Below are 17538 nucleotides of genomic sequence, written 5' to 3'. Positions count from 1 at the left end.
ATAAATAATATTCAATCTATAAGTACATTTCATAATCTAAACTTGTGCCCCTCAACAGTGGCGGAACTAGAACTTGTCAATCGGGTGGTCGTAATTAGGCTTGTAAACAAACACGAACAAGGCATGTGTTTTTTAGTTTGTGTTCGTTCATTAGGGAAACAAAGTGTCCGTTTTCGTCTATCCCCATTCGTTAATAGTATAAACGAGTGATTTACGAACAGAAATGAACATATATAACTTAACATAGATGGACGAACACTATTAAATAACCAGCGACTAAAACAAATTTGATGTATTTTATATACGTAAAAAGCCTAAATTATAAAAAGTGTTATATAACTTATTAGTATAAACTAAATAGTGAATAATCAATCAATCAATCAATCATGCCCAGTAAAATCCCACCGACAGCAAAGCTATAAGTAGGGTCTGGGGAGGGTGGGATGTAGGCACACCGTACCTCTATCCAAAGGAATAAAGAGGTTGCTTCCAGAGAGACCCTCGGCTCTAAGAACATGCGTATGAAGCAAAATAAAGGAAAATAAAGCAAAATAAAGGAAATCAAATTTTAACAGTTATATAAAAACTAGTACTAATTATAATAATATTAATATTAATATTATTATATAATATTAATAATAAGATCACAGTTTAACAGCTATATAAAAGCTAATAATAATAATAATAATAATAATAATAATAATAATAATAATAATAATAATAATAATAATAATATATGCAAGGGAAATACCATTATGGTATGTGGACTAAATAAGTTAAGTCTAAGCCCTAAGGTATTCAATTCTCTCTAAAAATCCTTAACTTTAATTCTACTTCTCCACGAATTCCTATCCTCAACCATGTCCTCGGAGAGGTTTAGGTCTATCAAATCATGCCTAATCCTCTCATCCCAAGTCAATTTCGGTCGTCCTCTACCCCTCCTCCCCTCTATAGTAATGTTTTCTACGGATCTAACAGGATTCGTCGTCTGTTTTCTCTTTACATGTCCAAACCATCTCAATCTCCACTCTCTTATCTTGTCTGCTATGTTCGCCACCCCTAATCTCTCGCGAAACACAACGTTTCTTATTCGGTCTAGCCTTGTGTGCCCACACATCCAACGTAGCATTCTCATTTCTGCTACCTCCATCTTCCGCACTTGTGCCTTTTTGATGGCCCAACAATCTGTTCCATATAGCATTGCAGGTCTAACTGCCACACTATAGAATTTTCCCTTTAGTTTAGTCGGGAAACTCTTGTCGCACAATATACCTGTGGCTGCTTTCCATCTACACCATCCTACCTGAACTCGGTGGGTCACATCACTGTCTAATTCCCCATCGCTCTGTACAAAAGATCCTAAATACTTGAACTTCGTTACCTGCGGGACCACCTGCCCTTCAATTGTGATCTGTGTGTCTTCATTGTCGTTTATCCCACCAAAATCACAGTGGAGGTACTCCGTCTTAGATCGGCTAATCTTTAAACCTTTTGTCTCTAAGGTTGTTCGCCACTCCTCAAGCCTCATGTTTAGATCTTGTTTTTTCTCAGCAAGTAACACAATATCGTCTGCGAACATCATGCACCACGGGAGAGTCTCCTGAATCGACTTTGACAACTCATCCAAGACTACTGCAAAAAGAAACGGGCTCAACGCTGACCCCTGGTGAAGACCTACCTCTACAGGAAAGAAATCAGTATCCCCCACTGGCGCACGGACACTTGTTTCACTCCTGGTATACATATCCATAATTATCTCTATGTATTTCCTGGGCACTCTTCTACCCTCCAAGCACTCCCAGAGCACCTGTCGTGGCACACTGTCGTAGGCCTTTTCTAGGTCAATAAACACCATATGTAGATCACGCTTCTTCTCCCTATACTTTTCCATTAATCTTCTTATAAGGTGTATTGCCTCTGTGGTGGAACGCCCCGGCATGAAGCCAAATTGGTTGACCGTAACCTGAGTTTCTCGTCTAAGTCTACCCTCAATCACTCTTTCCCATAGCTTCATAGTATGACTTAGTAGTTTGATTCCTCGGTAGTTACCACAACATTGGGCGTCTCCTTTGTTCTTATAGATAGGAACTACAACGCTGCTCCTCCACTGGTCTGGCATCTTACCTGATTTGAGAATACTATTGAACAGAGTAGTTAACCACATGACTCCTTCCTCCCCCAGACACTTCCACACCTCGATGGGTATGTTGTCTGGCCAACCGCCTTAGACCTTCCCATCCTCCTAAGTGCATCCTTCACCTCTTCTCGTGTGATCCGACGGTAGTAGCAGTTATTCGATTGTTGTCGTTGAAAGTTTGTGTTGTCATGTTCTTCTTGGAAAGCTGTCCCATTGTTAAAAAGATTGTGGAAGTAGGTTTGCCATCTTAGCTTGATGTCCTGCTCTTTGACCAGTACATGCCCATCTGTATCCTTTATGAACTTCAACGGTCCTAGATCTTGCCTTCTACGCTCCCTGGCTTTGGCAATCTTAAACATAGCATGTTCCCCCTCTTTTGTTTCTAGACTTTCATACATCCGTTTAAAGGCCGCCTTCTTTGCTTCCGCCACTGCCTTCTTCGCCTCTATCTTGGCCGTTTTGTAGTTGAATAAACAATAAATTTGTTATGTATGTCAATAACTTAACTAGTTACATATCTTTTAAAATATAATAAAATTTTTGACGAAAGATATATTTTTAGTTTAACGGATAGCTAGACTTTATTAGTTAATTCGTTAAAAAAAACCTAAATCAAACTTAACAATAAACTTAACAATATATCTTAACAATAGATATATTTTTAGTCTTAACAATTACTATTATAATTTTAGTTTAGTTTTAAGCCTTGCCAGTAATAATCAAATTAGATCCTTCAAAAAAAATGAATACCGTTCTTTATTTTGTTAACTAAAAAGTAACAACTTAACTCGTATATACGGGTGTGTTACAGGTTAATTCTTCTTGTTGGTCAATAATCTTGTAATTGAGAGAACAAAAAGACCAGAAGGGTTAACGGGTCAGGGTTTATAAGTTTTGCATTTCTAGGAACATACGTTCTATCAGCGTGTCAAAAACGCTTCTGGTTTGTTACATATGGGGCGCCATAAGTTAGTTGGGAATTTACAAAATGAAAAACAAAACAAAATGTGTATTATTTTCCGTTGTTATAGAAAGGAAAATAAAAAGAAGAAATAGCCCAGAGTGCAGCCCACCCGTTCGCCTGACTGAAACCTTTCAAATCAATCTCATATCCATTGTGATTCATTCCAAAATAAGATACCAAACATCGCGTTAATTCATACTAGACTAACAAGCACATGTTCATTTCTCCTTACACATCGAGGCCATAAATTCATACGGAAAATAAAAAAAGACAAGTTCAAAGGCTCTGAAACTAATATAGATCGACATCAACATCAAAGGCTCGATGGAGCTTCAGCAACTTCATAGCAAATTTCAACTTTTCATCTGGCGTAATCGGACCGTAGGGATAAATAACAATCTTTTTAAGGAAAGGGGAACACGCCGGTAAATACTTTAACAAACATACTTCACTATCGGAACCTTTCAAATATTCAAACATCACACTTCAAATGCAAATATATAAGATTATATAAAACGAGCAGTATGATGCATACCCAGTAACTTGCTGTGATGTCAAGAGTCTGCAAATTCGGGCAACTCCTAATCAACTCATTTATGATCGGATTTGAAAAGATTTTTTTACATCAAAACTCTTAACATATTTACAACAAGATCTGTACATAATTAATACGTATGTTCCGTTAAAAAAATAATTTCAGGAATTCACAAGCACATTCATAAGGAATGTAACATAAGGGCTGTAATCAGAGTTATGGTTTGGTCGGTTCGGTTTGCAGTGGTTCAATTTGGTTAAGACGGGCACACGGATATCATTAACAAATAGAATATATACACGGTAAACTATAAGAAACTTCCCCATAAATACAAAATATATTCTTGCTAAATATAATCAGACTAATAATTGATCTAGTTCTTCGGTTATGGCATAAATCATAAACAAATGATGTTTAGAGAGAGTTTGTTTATATATGAGTGGTTATGATGATTAATTCTTTTTATTAACATTTAACACCAACCTAACTACATTTGGATATTTAGACCAGATGGTATTTAGAATATGGCTTAAATACTAATTTAGCCCTTTCATGTTTATCTATTCATTTATTTATCTTTATTATTCGTTTATATTAATCTTCACGTTTAAATTTAAAATACAAAACATATAATGGCAATCGATCTAGAATATCAGCAATCACATTATTTGACATGCTGCTGATAACATCATCTGGTACAAACCTGAATGCATGTGTCCAGTGAATCAGCTCTCCATTATTCTAACAAGAAATATATTAATACAAACAGATTTCTACGGATTTGCAATTACTTATAAAAAACACTGAAACCTTGAAGGACTAATCCAGATCATCCATACTTAGCGGGTCACTAGCGTAAATAGTAAATACTTATAGTTTAAGTGTTTTATGTATAAAGTAGAAGGGTTTTATGTATAAAGTAGAAGGATTAAACTTGTATATCCTTATAACTTGTATATCTCTATATATATGTATCGATGTGTAAAACATCAGACACAACATTATTCAATTTGATCTTGCAATTTATTCATCTTATTTCTCTTTGATTCTCAATTAGCGTTCATAATCTGGGCAACAAATTGGTATCAGAGCATCAGGCTCTCTCGCTCTCAAGAATCAATTATTTGCTCGATCATTCGAATCTACACAAACAGTCAAATCAATTTCTGTGACATACAATCACATATTGTGATCAAGTGTTCTTCGCGTTTGAAACCCAGACACGAGTCGAAGGTGTTGTATAGGGTTATCAAGTCTCACGAAGATCGTTCACGTTTGATCTCGGTTTTGTTTGCTTATCCGATCAAGAAAGAACGTTGGTTGTTCTTTTGTGTCAACTGATCGCACAAATCGTTTTCGTGTTTTCGAAGACGCAATTGATACTAGCAGATTACTGAACAAGAACGAACTCTTGTTTAATCAGAATCTCGCTTCAAGGTCTGCACAAAAAGTCCAGGTTGTAATTAAATCTGTTTTTGTGTATTATATTGATCGTAAATTTCAGATTAAGTAGCATATTAATTCGGATATTGATCGTTGGCCTTTTGTGTTTTATTTATTGATCATAAAATTTCAGAATACAAATTGCAATTGTTCTGAAATCATTTTTTTTATCATTGACTTTATTGGGTTTTGATTCCAAACGTGAATTAAAAGAAATTTTAATTCCAATCATATTAACAGTCTATTGTTACTAAATTTTGATATTTTGTCTAAAGATTAGTTGTTCAATCCGGATTAAGAATTTCCTATGATTTTTTTCAAGTCCTAATCTTATTGGAATCCCATTAGAATAAGTCACTGTTTGGAATTAGTTTAATTCCTTGTTAAAATTGTCATTACTTAACAAATTCTCATTCAAGTTTGTTAAGATTGTTTACTGGTCCCCATTAAGAACATGGGTGAAAATAGTGGCAGTAAAGAAATAATTGTTATGCAAAAGGAAAGTGGTTCGTTAAATCATTTCCAATGTCCCACTTTGAAGTCCACAAATTATATAATTTGGGCTATCCGTATCAAGACTATACTTGAGGCAAACGGATTATGGGGAATGATTGAACCAAGTGTAGATACGCAACCAGATGTCAAGAAAGACAAAACTGCGATTGCATACTTGTTTCAAGCCTTACCCGAAGATCTCATATTGCAAGTTGCTAATTGCAAAAGTGCAAAAGAGGTATGGGAGGCATTAAAAACTAGACATGTTGGTATAGACATAGTGCAAAAGGCACGAATGCAAACACTCAAGTCTGAGTTTGATATGTTGCATATGAAAGAAGAAGAATCTATTGATTCGTTCACTGCCAAGTTAAACAATATTGTTACTAAGGCAACCAGTCTAGGATCAACATTTGATCAGCCTACGTTGGTACGAAAGTTACTAAATTCCGTGCCCGAAAGGTTTATCCATATGGTTGCATCCTTAGAACAAAATAATGATCTAGACACGATCTCACTAGATGAGACCATCGGCAGACTTAAGACTTTTGAAGAAAGAATCAAGTCTAAAAAGGGAAGTCATACCGATAGCAATGATAAACTTCTGTTCACAAATCACGACAACAAATTTAGTCGTGAAAAACGGTTTGGTAACCATGGACAAAAGAAGTTTGAACCATCACACAATAAATGGCGTGGTGGTAAGTCTAGACAATCTGGAAGAAAGGAAAAATCCTCTTGGAAATCCAATCATAGCAAAGAAGAAAAGGCTATGAAGGATACAAGCAATGTAAAATGTTACAAAGCATTATTCAAATTATTGCCCTAAAAATGAAAATGCACAAGATCAGTCAAATCTAGTGCAAGAAGATAATGAGCCAACCCTCTTGATGGCAATTACTGATAATAATGAGATCCATCAAGAAGTTTTCCTAAACAAAAAAGAAACTGAATCTGAAAAGGTCATAACTACCCATGAGAGCATGTGGTACTTAGATAATGGTGCAAGTAACCATATGACCAGTACACGAACACATTTCACCGATCTAGATGAAACTGCTAGCGGAAATGTCCGTTTTGGAGATGATTCACGGGTACATATTAAAGGTAAAGGCTCCATCTTGTTGGAATGTAAGAATGGGGATCAAAAGATTATCTCGCAAGTTTACTACATTCCAAGTCTCAAAAGTAATATCCTAAGTTTGGGACAATTAACAGAAACTGGGTGCAAAGTGGTAATGGAGGATAACCTATTGATGGTATATGATCAAAATAAAAAACTCCTAATGAAGGTTATACGTTCAACTAACAGATTATACCACATCAAGTTGAATATTGGTACACCCGTTTGCTTGTTGGCAAACTTAGAAGACCAAGCATGGTTATGGCATGCTCGGTTGGGTCACTTAAATTTTGACGCAATCAAAACCATGACCCAGAAACATTTGGTTCAGGGAATTCCTCGTATAAATCATGAGAGTCAAATTGTGATGCATGTTTAATAGGTAAACATAGTAGAACTCCATTTCCAAAACAGTCCAAGTTCAAGTCTTTGGAACCATTGGACCTAATATATTGAGATCTATGTGGTCCTATATCACCATTAACTCATGCAGGAAAGAAATACATGTTTCTTCTAGTAGATGATTGTACTAGATACATGTGGGCCTACTTTCTTAACTCTAAGGATCAAGCCTTTGAGATTTTCAAAGAGTTTAAATTGATGGTTGAAAACGAGGTTGGAACCAAGTTAAAAATGTTTAGAACTGATAGAGGTGGAGAATTCACATCAAATGAATTCTCACAATATTGCAAAAATAATGGCATCTCTAGGCAACTTACAGCACCATACCCCCCACAACAAAACGGAGTAGTCGAACGACGAAATAGAACTATAATGTCGACTACTAGGAGTATGTTGAAAGCATCAAATATGCCTCGGAACTTTTGGGGAGAAGCAGTTAGACATGCGATTTATGTTTTGAATCGGGTGCCCACCAAGGCACTAATAAACTGCACCCCATATGAAGCTTTGAAAGGAAGAAAACCAAAGCTTGATCATCTTAGAATCTTTGGTTGCATAGCTTATGCAAAAGTTGCCTTGCCACATCTAAAGAAATTAGATGATAGAAGTACAAAAATGGTGTACTTAGGCAGCGAACCAGGATCAAAGGCGTATAGATTATTTGATCCTGTTTCAAAGAAAGTTTGCATCAGTCGCGATGTCAAATTCATGGAAAATGAAACATGGGATTGGAGTAAATACTTAGAAGATTTCAACCATGAGGAACCTGAGTGGACAAACTTCACTATTGAAGATATTCAAGTTACTAATCCACCGGTTGTGAATGAAACTCAAGTTGAAAATAGTGAATTTGATAACACAAATGGCAATGAAAATGAGGATGAAGACCCTCTATCGCCAAATTCACTTTACACTCCATCACCATACGCCCATGATTCAAAATTCACAAGGATCCATTGAATATACATCAGCTTCAGCAAGTTCATCTAACTCATTTGATCACACACCTGTACGAGGCTTTCATACTTTAACAGAAATATAAGAAAGAGCACCAGAGGTTGAGACGAATGAGTTACTATTGACCGAAGATGAACCTAGAAATTATAAAGAAGCATCGGAAGATGAAAAGTGGATTGAAGCTATGAAAGTGGAAATAGATTCAATCAACAAAAACAAAACGTGGAAGTTGACCGCTTTACCTAACAATCAAAAGGCAATTGGCCTGAAATGGGTGTTTAAGACTAAACGAGATGCAAGTGGAAAGATCATCAAACACAAGGCACGTTTAGTTGCAAAAGGTTATGTGCAACAACATGGGATAGACTTTGATGAAGTCTTTGCTCCCGTAGCACGTATAGAGACAGTTCGTCTGATTTTGGCTTTGGCAGCCTATAATGATTGGGAAGTACATCATTTGGATGTAAAATCTGCTTTCCTGCATGGCGAACTCAAAGAAGAAGTATATGTTTTGCAACCAGAAGGTTTTGTGAAACCAGAAAACGAAGGGAAGGTATATAAACTTTCAAAGGCACTATATGGACTAAGACAAGCTCCACGTGCATGGAATGTAAAGTTAGATCATACCTTAAAATCCCTTGGATTTCAAAAGTGCTCTTTGGAACAAGCAGTCTACACTAAAAGAAATGAGACTTCAACTTTACTAATCGGAGTCTATGTTGATGATCTAATAGTGACTGGATATCCAAGGAAAGAAATTGATCACTTCAAATCTCAAATGGAAGAGAAATTTGAAATAAGTGATCTAGGGTTATTGGCTTACTATCTTGGTATAGAAGTCACCCAAACAGGGGGTGAAATCTCTATTAAACAATCCGGTTATATAACAAAAATTCTCAAAGATGCAAGAATGTTGGATAGCAATGACACCAGATACTAATGGACCCAGGAACTAAGTTAACAAAAACTGAAGGGGGAAATTCAGTCAATGCAACAGAATACAGAAGCTTAATCGGTTGTTTGAGATACTTGTTGCATATAAGGCCAGATCTCTGTTATTCTGTTGGTTTACTTAGTAGGTACATGCAAGAACCTAAAGAACATCACCAAAAGGCTATTAAGAAAGTGCTACGTTATATCAAAGGAACACAAAACCTTGGTATAACATACTATAATGTTTGTGGTTGTAAAATAACGGGCTATAGTGATAGCAGTTATGGAGTAAATACGGATGAAGGAAAAGGCACCACGGGAATAGTCTTCTATTTTGGAAACTCTCCAATAACTTGGTGCACTCAGAAACAACAAACTGTTGCCCTATCATCCTGTGAATCTGAATTCATGGCAGCAACTGCAGCAACATGCCAAGCATTATGGCTAAAGAGATTACTCGCTGCAATGATTGGATGGAAAGAAGAAAAGATCACATTACTAGTGGACAATAAATCAGCTATTGCTCTAATGAAGTATCCAGTATTTCATGGAAGAAGCAAGCACATTGATACTCGTTATCACTTCATAAGGGAATGTGTGGAGAACAATCATATCAATGTGGAACACATTAGTGGAGAACTACAAAAGGCAGACATCCTGACAAAAGCACTAGGAAGAGACAAGTTCATCACAATGAGGAAGTTGCTCGGTGTTCAAGATCTGCAACAAATACGATCGTGATTAAGGGGGTGATTGAAGGACTAATCCCCGATCATCCATACTTAGCGGGTCATTAGCGTAAATAGTAAATACTTATAGTTTAAGTGTTTTATGTATAAAGTAGAAGGGTTAAACTTGTATATCCCTATAACTTGTATATCTCTATATATGTGTATCGATGTGTAAAACATCAGACACAACATTATTCAATTTGATCTTGCAATTTATTCATCTTATTTCTCTTTGATTCTCAATTAGCGTTCATAATCTGGGCAACAAACCTTAATTCATATGAAACTTCATAATACTAAAACCAGTCTATGGAGAGTTCGGCGGCACCCAGGCTCAAAGTAACTTTAATTCATACGAATATGCAGGAAATTTGAGACAAGTTTAAACAACTAAAATTAAGATAGATCGATTTCAGCTATGGGGGAAGCTCGATGGAACTTCAACAACTTCTTAGCAAACCTCAACTTTTCATCCGATGCAATGGGAATGTCCGACCACCTGGGACTGATAACAATCTTTTTAAGGAAAGGGGAAGATGCAAGTACATACTTTAACAAACACACATCATTCTCTAAAAATCCCACATATTCATACATCACACTTCGAAGCTGCAGCTGCTCTGTCGTGCTGTATTCTACCGGTGGGGACGGGAGAAAAGGCTGCAAGAATCACTAGTATATATTCAAATCTTAAGCTATATACACGTATATTTTATGTTATAAAACAAGCAATATGGTGTCTACATACCGCGTTTCTTGCTTTGATTTCAAGAGTCCGCAGATTCGGGCAGCTCCTAATCAATTCAACAGCACATGATAACTGCACATCATAGTTTAAAAGTATATCTGATAATTTAAGAACCTTGAGGCTGGGAAAAGAGGCAGAGAACCTCTGTTGCGCATCATCATTCTCCAACTACAAGAAAAGCCATTACACATACTTAGAAATATACGAGTCTTATGTTTCTGTACGAAAAGTAAACTTCAAAGACACAAACAAGTTAGCAATATTAATTACCATGGAATTTATAAAATTCAACTCAAACTCTTCAAGTTTCGGAAGAGAACCAAGAAGCTCAAAGATTGTACTGGAACTATGAAAATCCTTCATAGTGTCAACATTACACAAATATAAAGATAGTCTTTTGAGATTTTCAAGTTTTGCAATCTCAACTACTTTTACTTTGTTTGAAGAAGAAGATAACTTCAAATTCTCAAGTAAGGGACACCGAGTGATAAACTCCCCAAGTTCATTGTTTTTTCCACTCACGTACAACTCTAAGCTCAACAGGTTTGGAAAACCATGAAAATTAGGTGGAAGATTGAAACAATAATCTCTACTCTTAAGAGTGAGTTCCTTAACTCCTTTTCTTGACAACAATATAATCCAATGACTGATATCTTCATCGTCAACATCCAATCCGGCATATACTTCGATGACACACTTTGTAATAGGCCCTGTAAGATGAAGAAGCCTACTAACTAAAACCCTCACTTGATTATTTTGATCTTCTGTTTGTGTTAAATATTCGAAGAAGTCCTCATCGAATACGAGTTGCGTAAGCATATTCCACTTAAACCTCCATGCTTTTGATAAGACATCAGTCCTCACTGCTTCTTGTAATGGCAATCGATCAAGAATACTTGTTACCACGTTATCTGGCATGCGGCTAATAAAATCTCCTGGTGCAAACTGGAACGTATTATGTCTTGGTTGAGTCGGCTCCATTATTCTAAGAAAACGACACATACTAATCATCATATCACAAATAGAATGAACAATTAGCCAGATTCTATTTTTTAAAGGATATGTTACAAAAGTAAACTTAAAACTCAATTCAGAAAGAAAAATACTTAGATTCCATATTTGCACAAAATTAGGGTTTAGGTATGCAAAAAATGTTGATCGTGAAAAGTTAACAAACATGGCTTGATTTGTTTAGATTGCTACTGTGAATCAACAGATAACTAAGCAAACAACTTATTTAAATCCGTAAATGAAATTTTGCAGTAACAATATTATTACAAACCCTAGAATGCTTAATTTACCTTGAAATAAATTTCACAAGAAGCAACTCTTGTTCTAACCTTGAAAGAAACAACGCAGAAGATGTCTTCGATTATTACTCAGGTGGAATTAATTTGAACACACATCTTTATCTCTGGCGAAGAAAAAGGACGTTAACTTCACTCCACATACTTTTTATACGTTTATTATTAAATGAAGAATAATAAAACATATATGCCAGTGCAATGGGACAAATAATAGTGAAAAAAAAAGGAAATTATGTGTGTAATGGGTTGAAAGTGGCCCATTTAATTAATACAAACAACCCCTAAGTAATATTGGAATAACCTTGTTTTTAATTCTTATGTATAAATAATATTCAATCTATAAGTACATTTCATAATCTAAACTTGTGCCCCTCAACAGTGGCGGAACTAGAACTTGTCAATCGGGTGGTCGTAATTAGGCTTGTAAACAAACACGAACAAGACATGTGTTTTTTAGTTTGTGTTCGTTCATTAGGGAAACAAAGTGTCCGTTTTCGTCTATCCCCATTCGTTAATAGTATAAACGAGTGATTTACGAACAGAAATGAACATATATAACTTAACATAGGTGGACGAACACTATTAAATAACCAGCGACTAAAACAAATTTGATGTATTTTATATACGTAAAAAGCCTAAATTATAAAAAGTGTTATATAACTTATTAGTATAAACTGAATAGTGAATAAACACAACTAAAACTAAACAATAAATTTGTTATGTATGTCAATAACTTAACCTAGTTACATATCTTTTAAAATATAATAAAATTTTTGACGAAAGATATATTTTTAGTTTAACGGATAGCTAGACTTTATTAGTTAATTCGTTAAAAAAACCTAAATCAAACTTAACAATAAACTTAACAATATATCTTAACAATAAATATATTTTTAGTCTTAACAATTACTATTATAATTTTAGTTTAGTTTTAAGCCTTGCCAGTAATAATCAAATTAGATCCTTCGAAAAAAATGAATACCGTTCTTTATTTTGTTAACTAAAAAGTAACAACTTAACTCGTATATACGGGTGTGTTACAGGTTAATTCTTCTTGTTGGTCAATAATCTTGTAATTGAGAGAACAAAAAGACCAGAAGGGTTAACGGGTCAGGGTTTATAAGTTTTGCATTTCTAGGAACATACGTTCTATCAGCGTGTCAAAAACGCTTCTGGTTTGTTACATATGGGGCGCCATAAGTTAGTTGGGAATTTACAAAATGAAAAACAAAACAAAATGTGTATTATTTTCCGTTGTTATAGAAAGGAAAATAAAAAGAAGAAATAGCCCAGAGTGCAGCCCACCCGTTCGCCTGACTGAAACCTTTCAAATCAATCTCATATCCATTGTGATTCATTCCAAAATAAGATACCAAACATCGCGTTAATTCATACTAGACTAACAAGCACATGTTCATTTCTCCTTACACATCGAGGCCATAAATTCATACGGAAAATAAAAAAAGACAAGTTCAAAGGCTCTGAAACTAATATAGATCGACATCAACATCAAAGGCTCGATGGAGCTTCAGCAACTTCATAGCAAATTTCAACTTTTCATCTGGCGTAATCGGACCGTAGGGATAAATAACAATCTTTTTAAGGAAAGGGGAACACGCCGGTAAATACTTTAACAAACATACTTCACTATCTGAACCTTTCAAATATTCAAACATCACACTTCAAATGCAAATATATTAGATTATATAAAACGAGCAGTATGATGCATACCCAGTAACTTGCTGTGATGTCAAGAGTCTGCAAATTCGGGCAACTCCTAATCAACTCATTTATGATCGGATTTGAAAAGATTTTTTTACATCAAAACTCTTAACATATTTACAACAAGATCTGTACATAATTAATACGTATGTTCCGTTAAAAAAATAATTTCAGGAATTCACAAGCACATTCATAAGGAATGTAACATAAGGGCTGTAATCAGAGTTATGGTTTGGTCGGTTCGGTTTGCAGTGGTTCAATTTGGTTAAGACGGGCACACGGATATCATTAACAAATAGAATATATACACGGTAAACTATAAGAAACTTTCCCATAAATACAAAATATATTCTTGCTAAATATAATCAGACTAATAATTGATCTAGTTCTTCGGTTATGGCATAAATCATAAACAAATGATGTTTAGAGAGAGTTTGTTTATATATGAGTGGTTATGATGATTAATTCTTTTTATTAACATTTAACACCAACCTAACTACATTTGGATATTTAGACCAGATGGTATTTAGAATATGGCTTAAATACTAATTTAGCCCTTTCATGTTTATCTATTCATTTATTTATCTTTATTATTCGTTTATATTAATCTTCACGTTTAAATTTAAAATACAAAACATATAATGGCAATCGATCTAGAATATCAGCAATCACATTATTTGACATGCTGCTGATAACATCATCTGGTACAAACCTGAATGCATGTGTCCAGTGAATCAGCTCTCCATTATTCTAACAAGAAATATATTAATACAAACAGATTTCTACGGATTTGCAATTACTTATAAAAAACACTGAAACCTTGAAGGACTAATCCCGATCATCCATACTTAGCGGGTCACTAGCGTAAATAGTAAATACTTATAGTTTAAGTGTTTTATGTATAAAGTAGAAGGGTTTTATGTATAAAGTAGAAGGATTAAACTTGTATATCCTTATAACTTGTATATCTCTATATATATGTATCGATGTGTAAAACATCAGACACAACATTATTCAATTTGATCTTGCAATTTATTCATCTTATTTCTCTTTGATTCTCAATTAGCGTTCATAATCTGGGCAACAAATTGGTATCAGAGCATCAGGCTCTCTCGCTCTCAAGAATCAATTATTTGCTCGATCATTCGAATCTACACAAACAGTCAAATCAATTTCTGTGACATACAATCACATATTGTGATCAAGTGTTCTTCGCGTTTGAAACCCAGACACGAGTCGAAGGTGTTGTATAGGGTTATCAAGTCTCACGAAGATCGTTCACGTTTGATCTCGGTTTTGTTTGCTTATCCGATCAAGAAAGAACGTTGGTTGTTCTTTTGTGTCAACTGATCGCACAAATCGTTTTCGTGTTTTCGAAGACGCAATTGATACTAGCAGATTACTGAACAAGAACGAACTCTTGTTTAATCAGAATCTCGCTTCAAGGTCTGCACAAAAAGTCCAGGTTGTAATTAAATCTGTTTTTGTGTATTATATTGATCGTAAATTTCAGATTAAGTAGCATATTAATTCGGATATTGATCGTTGGCCTTTTGTGTTTTATTTATTGATCATAAAATTTCAGAATACAAATTGCAATTGTTCTGAAATCATTTTTTTTATCATTGACTTTATTGGGTTTTGATTCCAAACGTGAATTAAAAGAAATTTTAATTCCAATCATATTAACAGTCTATTGTTACTAAATTTTGATATTTTGTCTAAAGATTAGTTGTTCAATCCGGATTAAGAATTTCCTATGATTTTTTTCAAGTCCTAATCTTATTGGAATCCCATTAGAATAAGTCACTGTTTGGAATTAGTTTAATTCCTTGTTAAAATTGTCATTACTTAACAAATTCTCATTCAAGTTTGTTAAGATTGTTTACTGGTCCCCATTAAGAACATGGGTGAAAATAGTGGCAGTAAAGAAATAATTGTTATGCAAAAGGAAAGTGGTTCGTTAAATCATTTCCAATGTCCCACTTTGAAGTCCACAAATTATATAATTTGGGCTATCCGTATCAAGACTATACTTGAGGCAAACGGATTATGGGGAATGATTGAACCAAGTGTAGATACGCAACCAGATGTCAAGAAAGACAAAACTGCGATTGCATACTTGTTTCAAGCCTTACCCGAAGATCTCATATTGCAAGTTGCTAATTGCAAAAGTGCAAAAGAGGTATGGGAGGCATTAAAAACTAGACATGTTGGTATAGACATAGTGCAAAAGGCACGAATGCAAACACTCAAGTCTGAGTTTGATATGTTGCATATGAAAGAAGAAGAATCTATTGATTCGTTCACTGCCAAGTTAAACAATATTGTTACTAAGGCAACCAGTCTAGGATCAACATTTGATCAGCCTACGTTGGTACGAAAGTTACTAAATTCCGTGCCCGAAAGGTTTATCCATATGGTTGCATCCTTAGAACAAAATAATGATCTAGACACGATCTCACTAGATGAGACCATCGGCAGACTTAAGACTTTTGAAGAAAGAATCAAGTCTAAAAAGGGAAGTCATACCGATAGCAATGATAAACTTCTGTTCACAAATCACGACAACAAATTTAGTCGTGAAAAACGGTTTGGTAACCATGGACAAAAGAAGTTTGAACCATCACACAATAAATGGCGTGGTGGTAAGTCTAGACAATCTGGAAGAAAGGAAAAATCCTCTTGGAAATCCAATCATAGCAAAGAAGAAAAGGCTATGAAGGATACAAGCAATGTAAAATGTTACAAAGCATTATTCAAATTATTGCCCTAAAAATGAAAATGCACAAGATCAGCAAATCTAGTGCAAGAAGATAATGAGCCAACCCTCTTGATGGCAATTACTGATAATAATGAGATCCATCAAGAAGTTTTCCTAAACAAAAAAGAAACTGAATCTGAAAAGGTCATAACTACTCATGAGAGCATGTGGTACTTAGATAATGGTGCAAGTAACCATATGACCAGTACACGAACACATTTCACCGATCTAGATGAAACTGCTAGCGGAAATGTCCGTTTTGGAGATGATTCACGGGTACATATTAAAGGTAAAGGCTCCATCTTGTTGGAATGTAAGAATGGGGATCAAAAGATTATCTCGCAAGTTTACTACATTCCAAGTCTCAAAAGTAATATCCTAAGTTTGGGACAATTAACAGAAACTGGGTGCAAAGTGGTAATGGAGGATAACCTATTGATGGTATATGATCAAAATAAAAAACTCCTAATGAAGGTTATACGTTCAACTAACAGATTATACCACATCAAGTTGAATATTGGTACACCCGTTTGCTTGTTGGCAAACTTAGAAGACCAAGCATGGTTATGGCATGCTCGGTTGGGTCACTTAAATTTTGACGCAATCAAAACCATGACCCAGAAACATTTGGTTCAGGGAATTCCTCGTATAAATCATGAGAGTCAAATTGTGATGCATGTTTAATAGGTAAACATAGTAGAACTCCATTTCCAAAACAGTCCAAGTTCAAGTCTTTGGAACCATTGGACCTAATATATTGAGATCTATGTGGTCCTATATCACCATTAACTCATGCAGGAAAGAAATACATGTTTCTTCTAGTAGATGATTGTACTAGATACATGTGGGCCTACTTTCTTAACTCTAAGGATCAAGCCTTTGAGATTTTCAAAGAGTTTAAATTGATGGTTGAAAACGAGGTTGGAACCAAGTTAAAAATGTTTAGAACTGATAGAGGTGGAGAATTCACATCAAATGAATTCTCACAATATTGCAAAAATAATGGCATCTCTAGGCAACTTACAGCACCATACCCCCCACAACAAAACGGAGTAGTCGAACGACGAAATAGAACTATAATGTCGACTACTAGGAGTATGTTGAAAGCATCAAATATGCCTCGGAAACTTTTGGGGAGAAGCAGTTAGACATGCGATTTATGTTTTTGAATCGGGTGCCCACCAAGGCACTAATAAACTGCACCCCATATGAAGCTTTGAAAGGAAGAAAACCAAAGCTTGATCATCTTAGAATCTTTGGTTGCATAGCTTATGCAA

The 17538-nt window shown here is 35.1% G+C and overlaps 1 protein-coding gene and 1 pseudogene across 1 annotated transcript; one reads left to right on the top strand and one right to left on the bottom strand.

The window, feature by feature from the left end:
* The first annotated feature begins 8995 nt into the window (after positions 1-8995).
* Positions 8996-9730, top strand: LOC143580794 (secreted RxLR effector protein 161 pseudogene; annotated as a pseudogene).
* A 386-nt stretch (positions 9731-10116) lies between these two features.
* LOC143580793 (F-box/FBD/LRR-repeat protein At1g13570-like) lies at positions 10117-11449 on the bottom strand. The gene is made up of 4 exons (XM_077063728.1): positions 10739-11449; positions 10583-10636; positions 10469-10540; positions 10117-10380 (listed from the first exon to the last, which is right to left on the bottom strand). Exons 1-4 carry the CDS (start codon positions 11447-11449, stop codon positions 10117-10119), a joined length of 1101 nt encoding a protein of 366 aa, XP_076919843.1.
* Positions 11450-17538: the final 6089 nt, after the last annotated feature.

Source organism: Bidens hawaiensis, unplaced genomic scaffold (assembly GCF_021521415.1).
Source record: "Bidens hawaiensis isolate Kalapana, Puna unplaced genomic scaffold, B.hawaiensis_p1.1 tig00030599_1, whole genome shotgun sequence".
Lineage (NCBI taxonomy): Eukaryota > Viridiplantae > Streptophyta > Magnoliopsida > Asterales > Asteraceae > Bidens > Bidens hawaiensis.
Note: the sequence above shows the minus strand (reverse complement) of the source record. Positions and strands in the feature narration are given on the sequence as shown.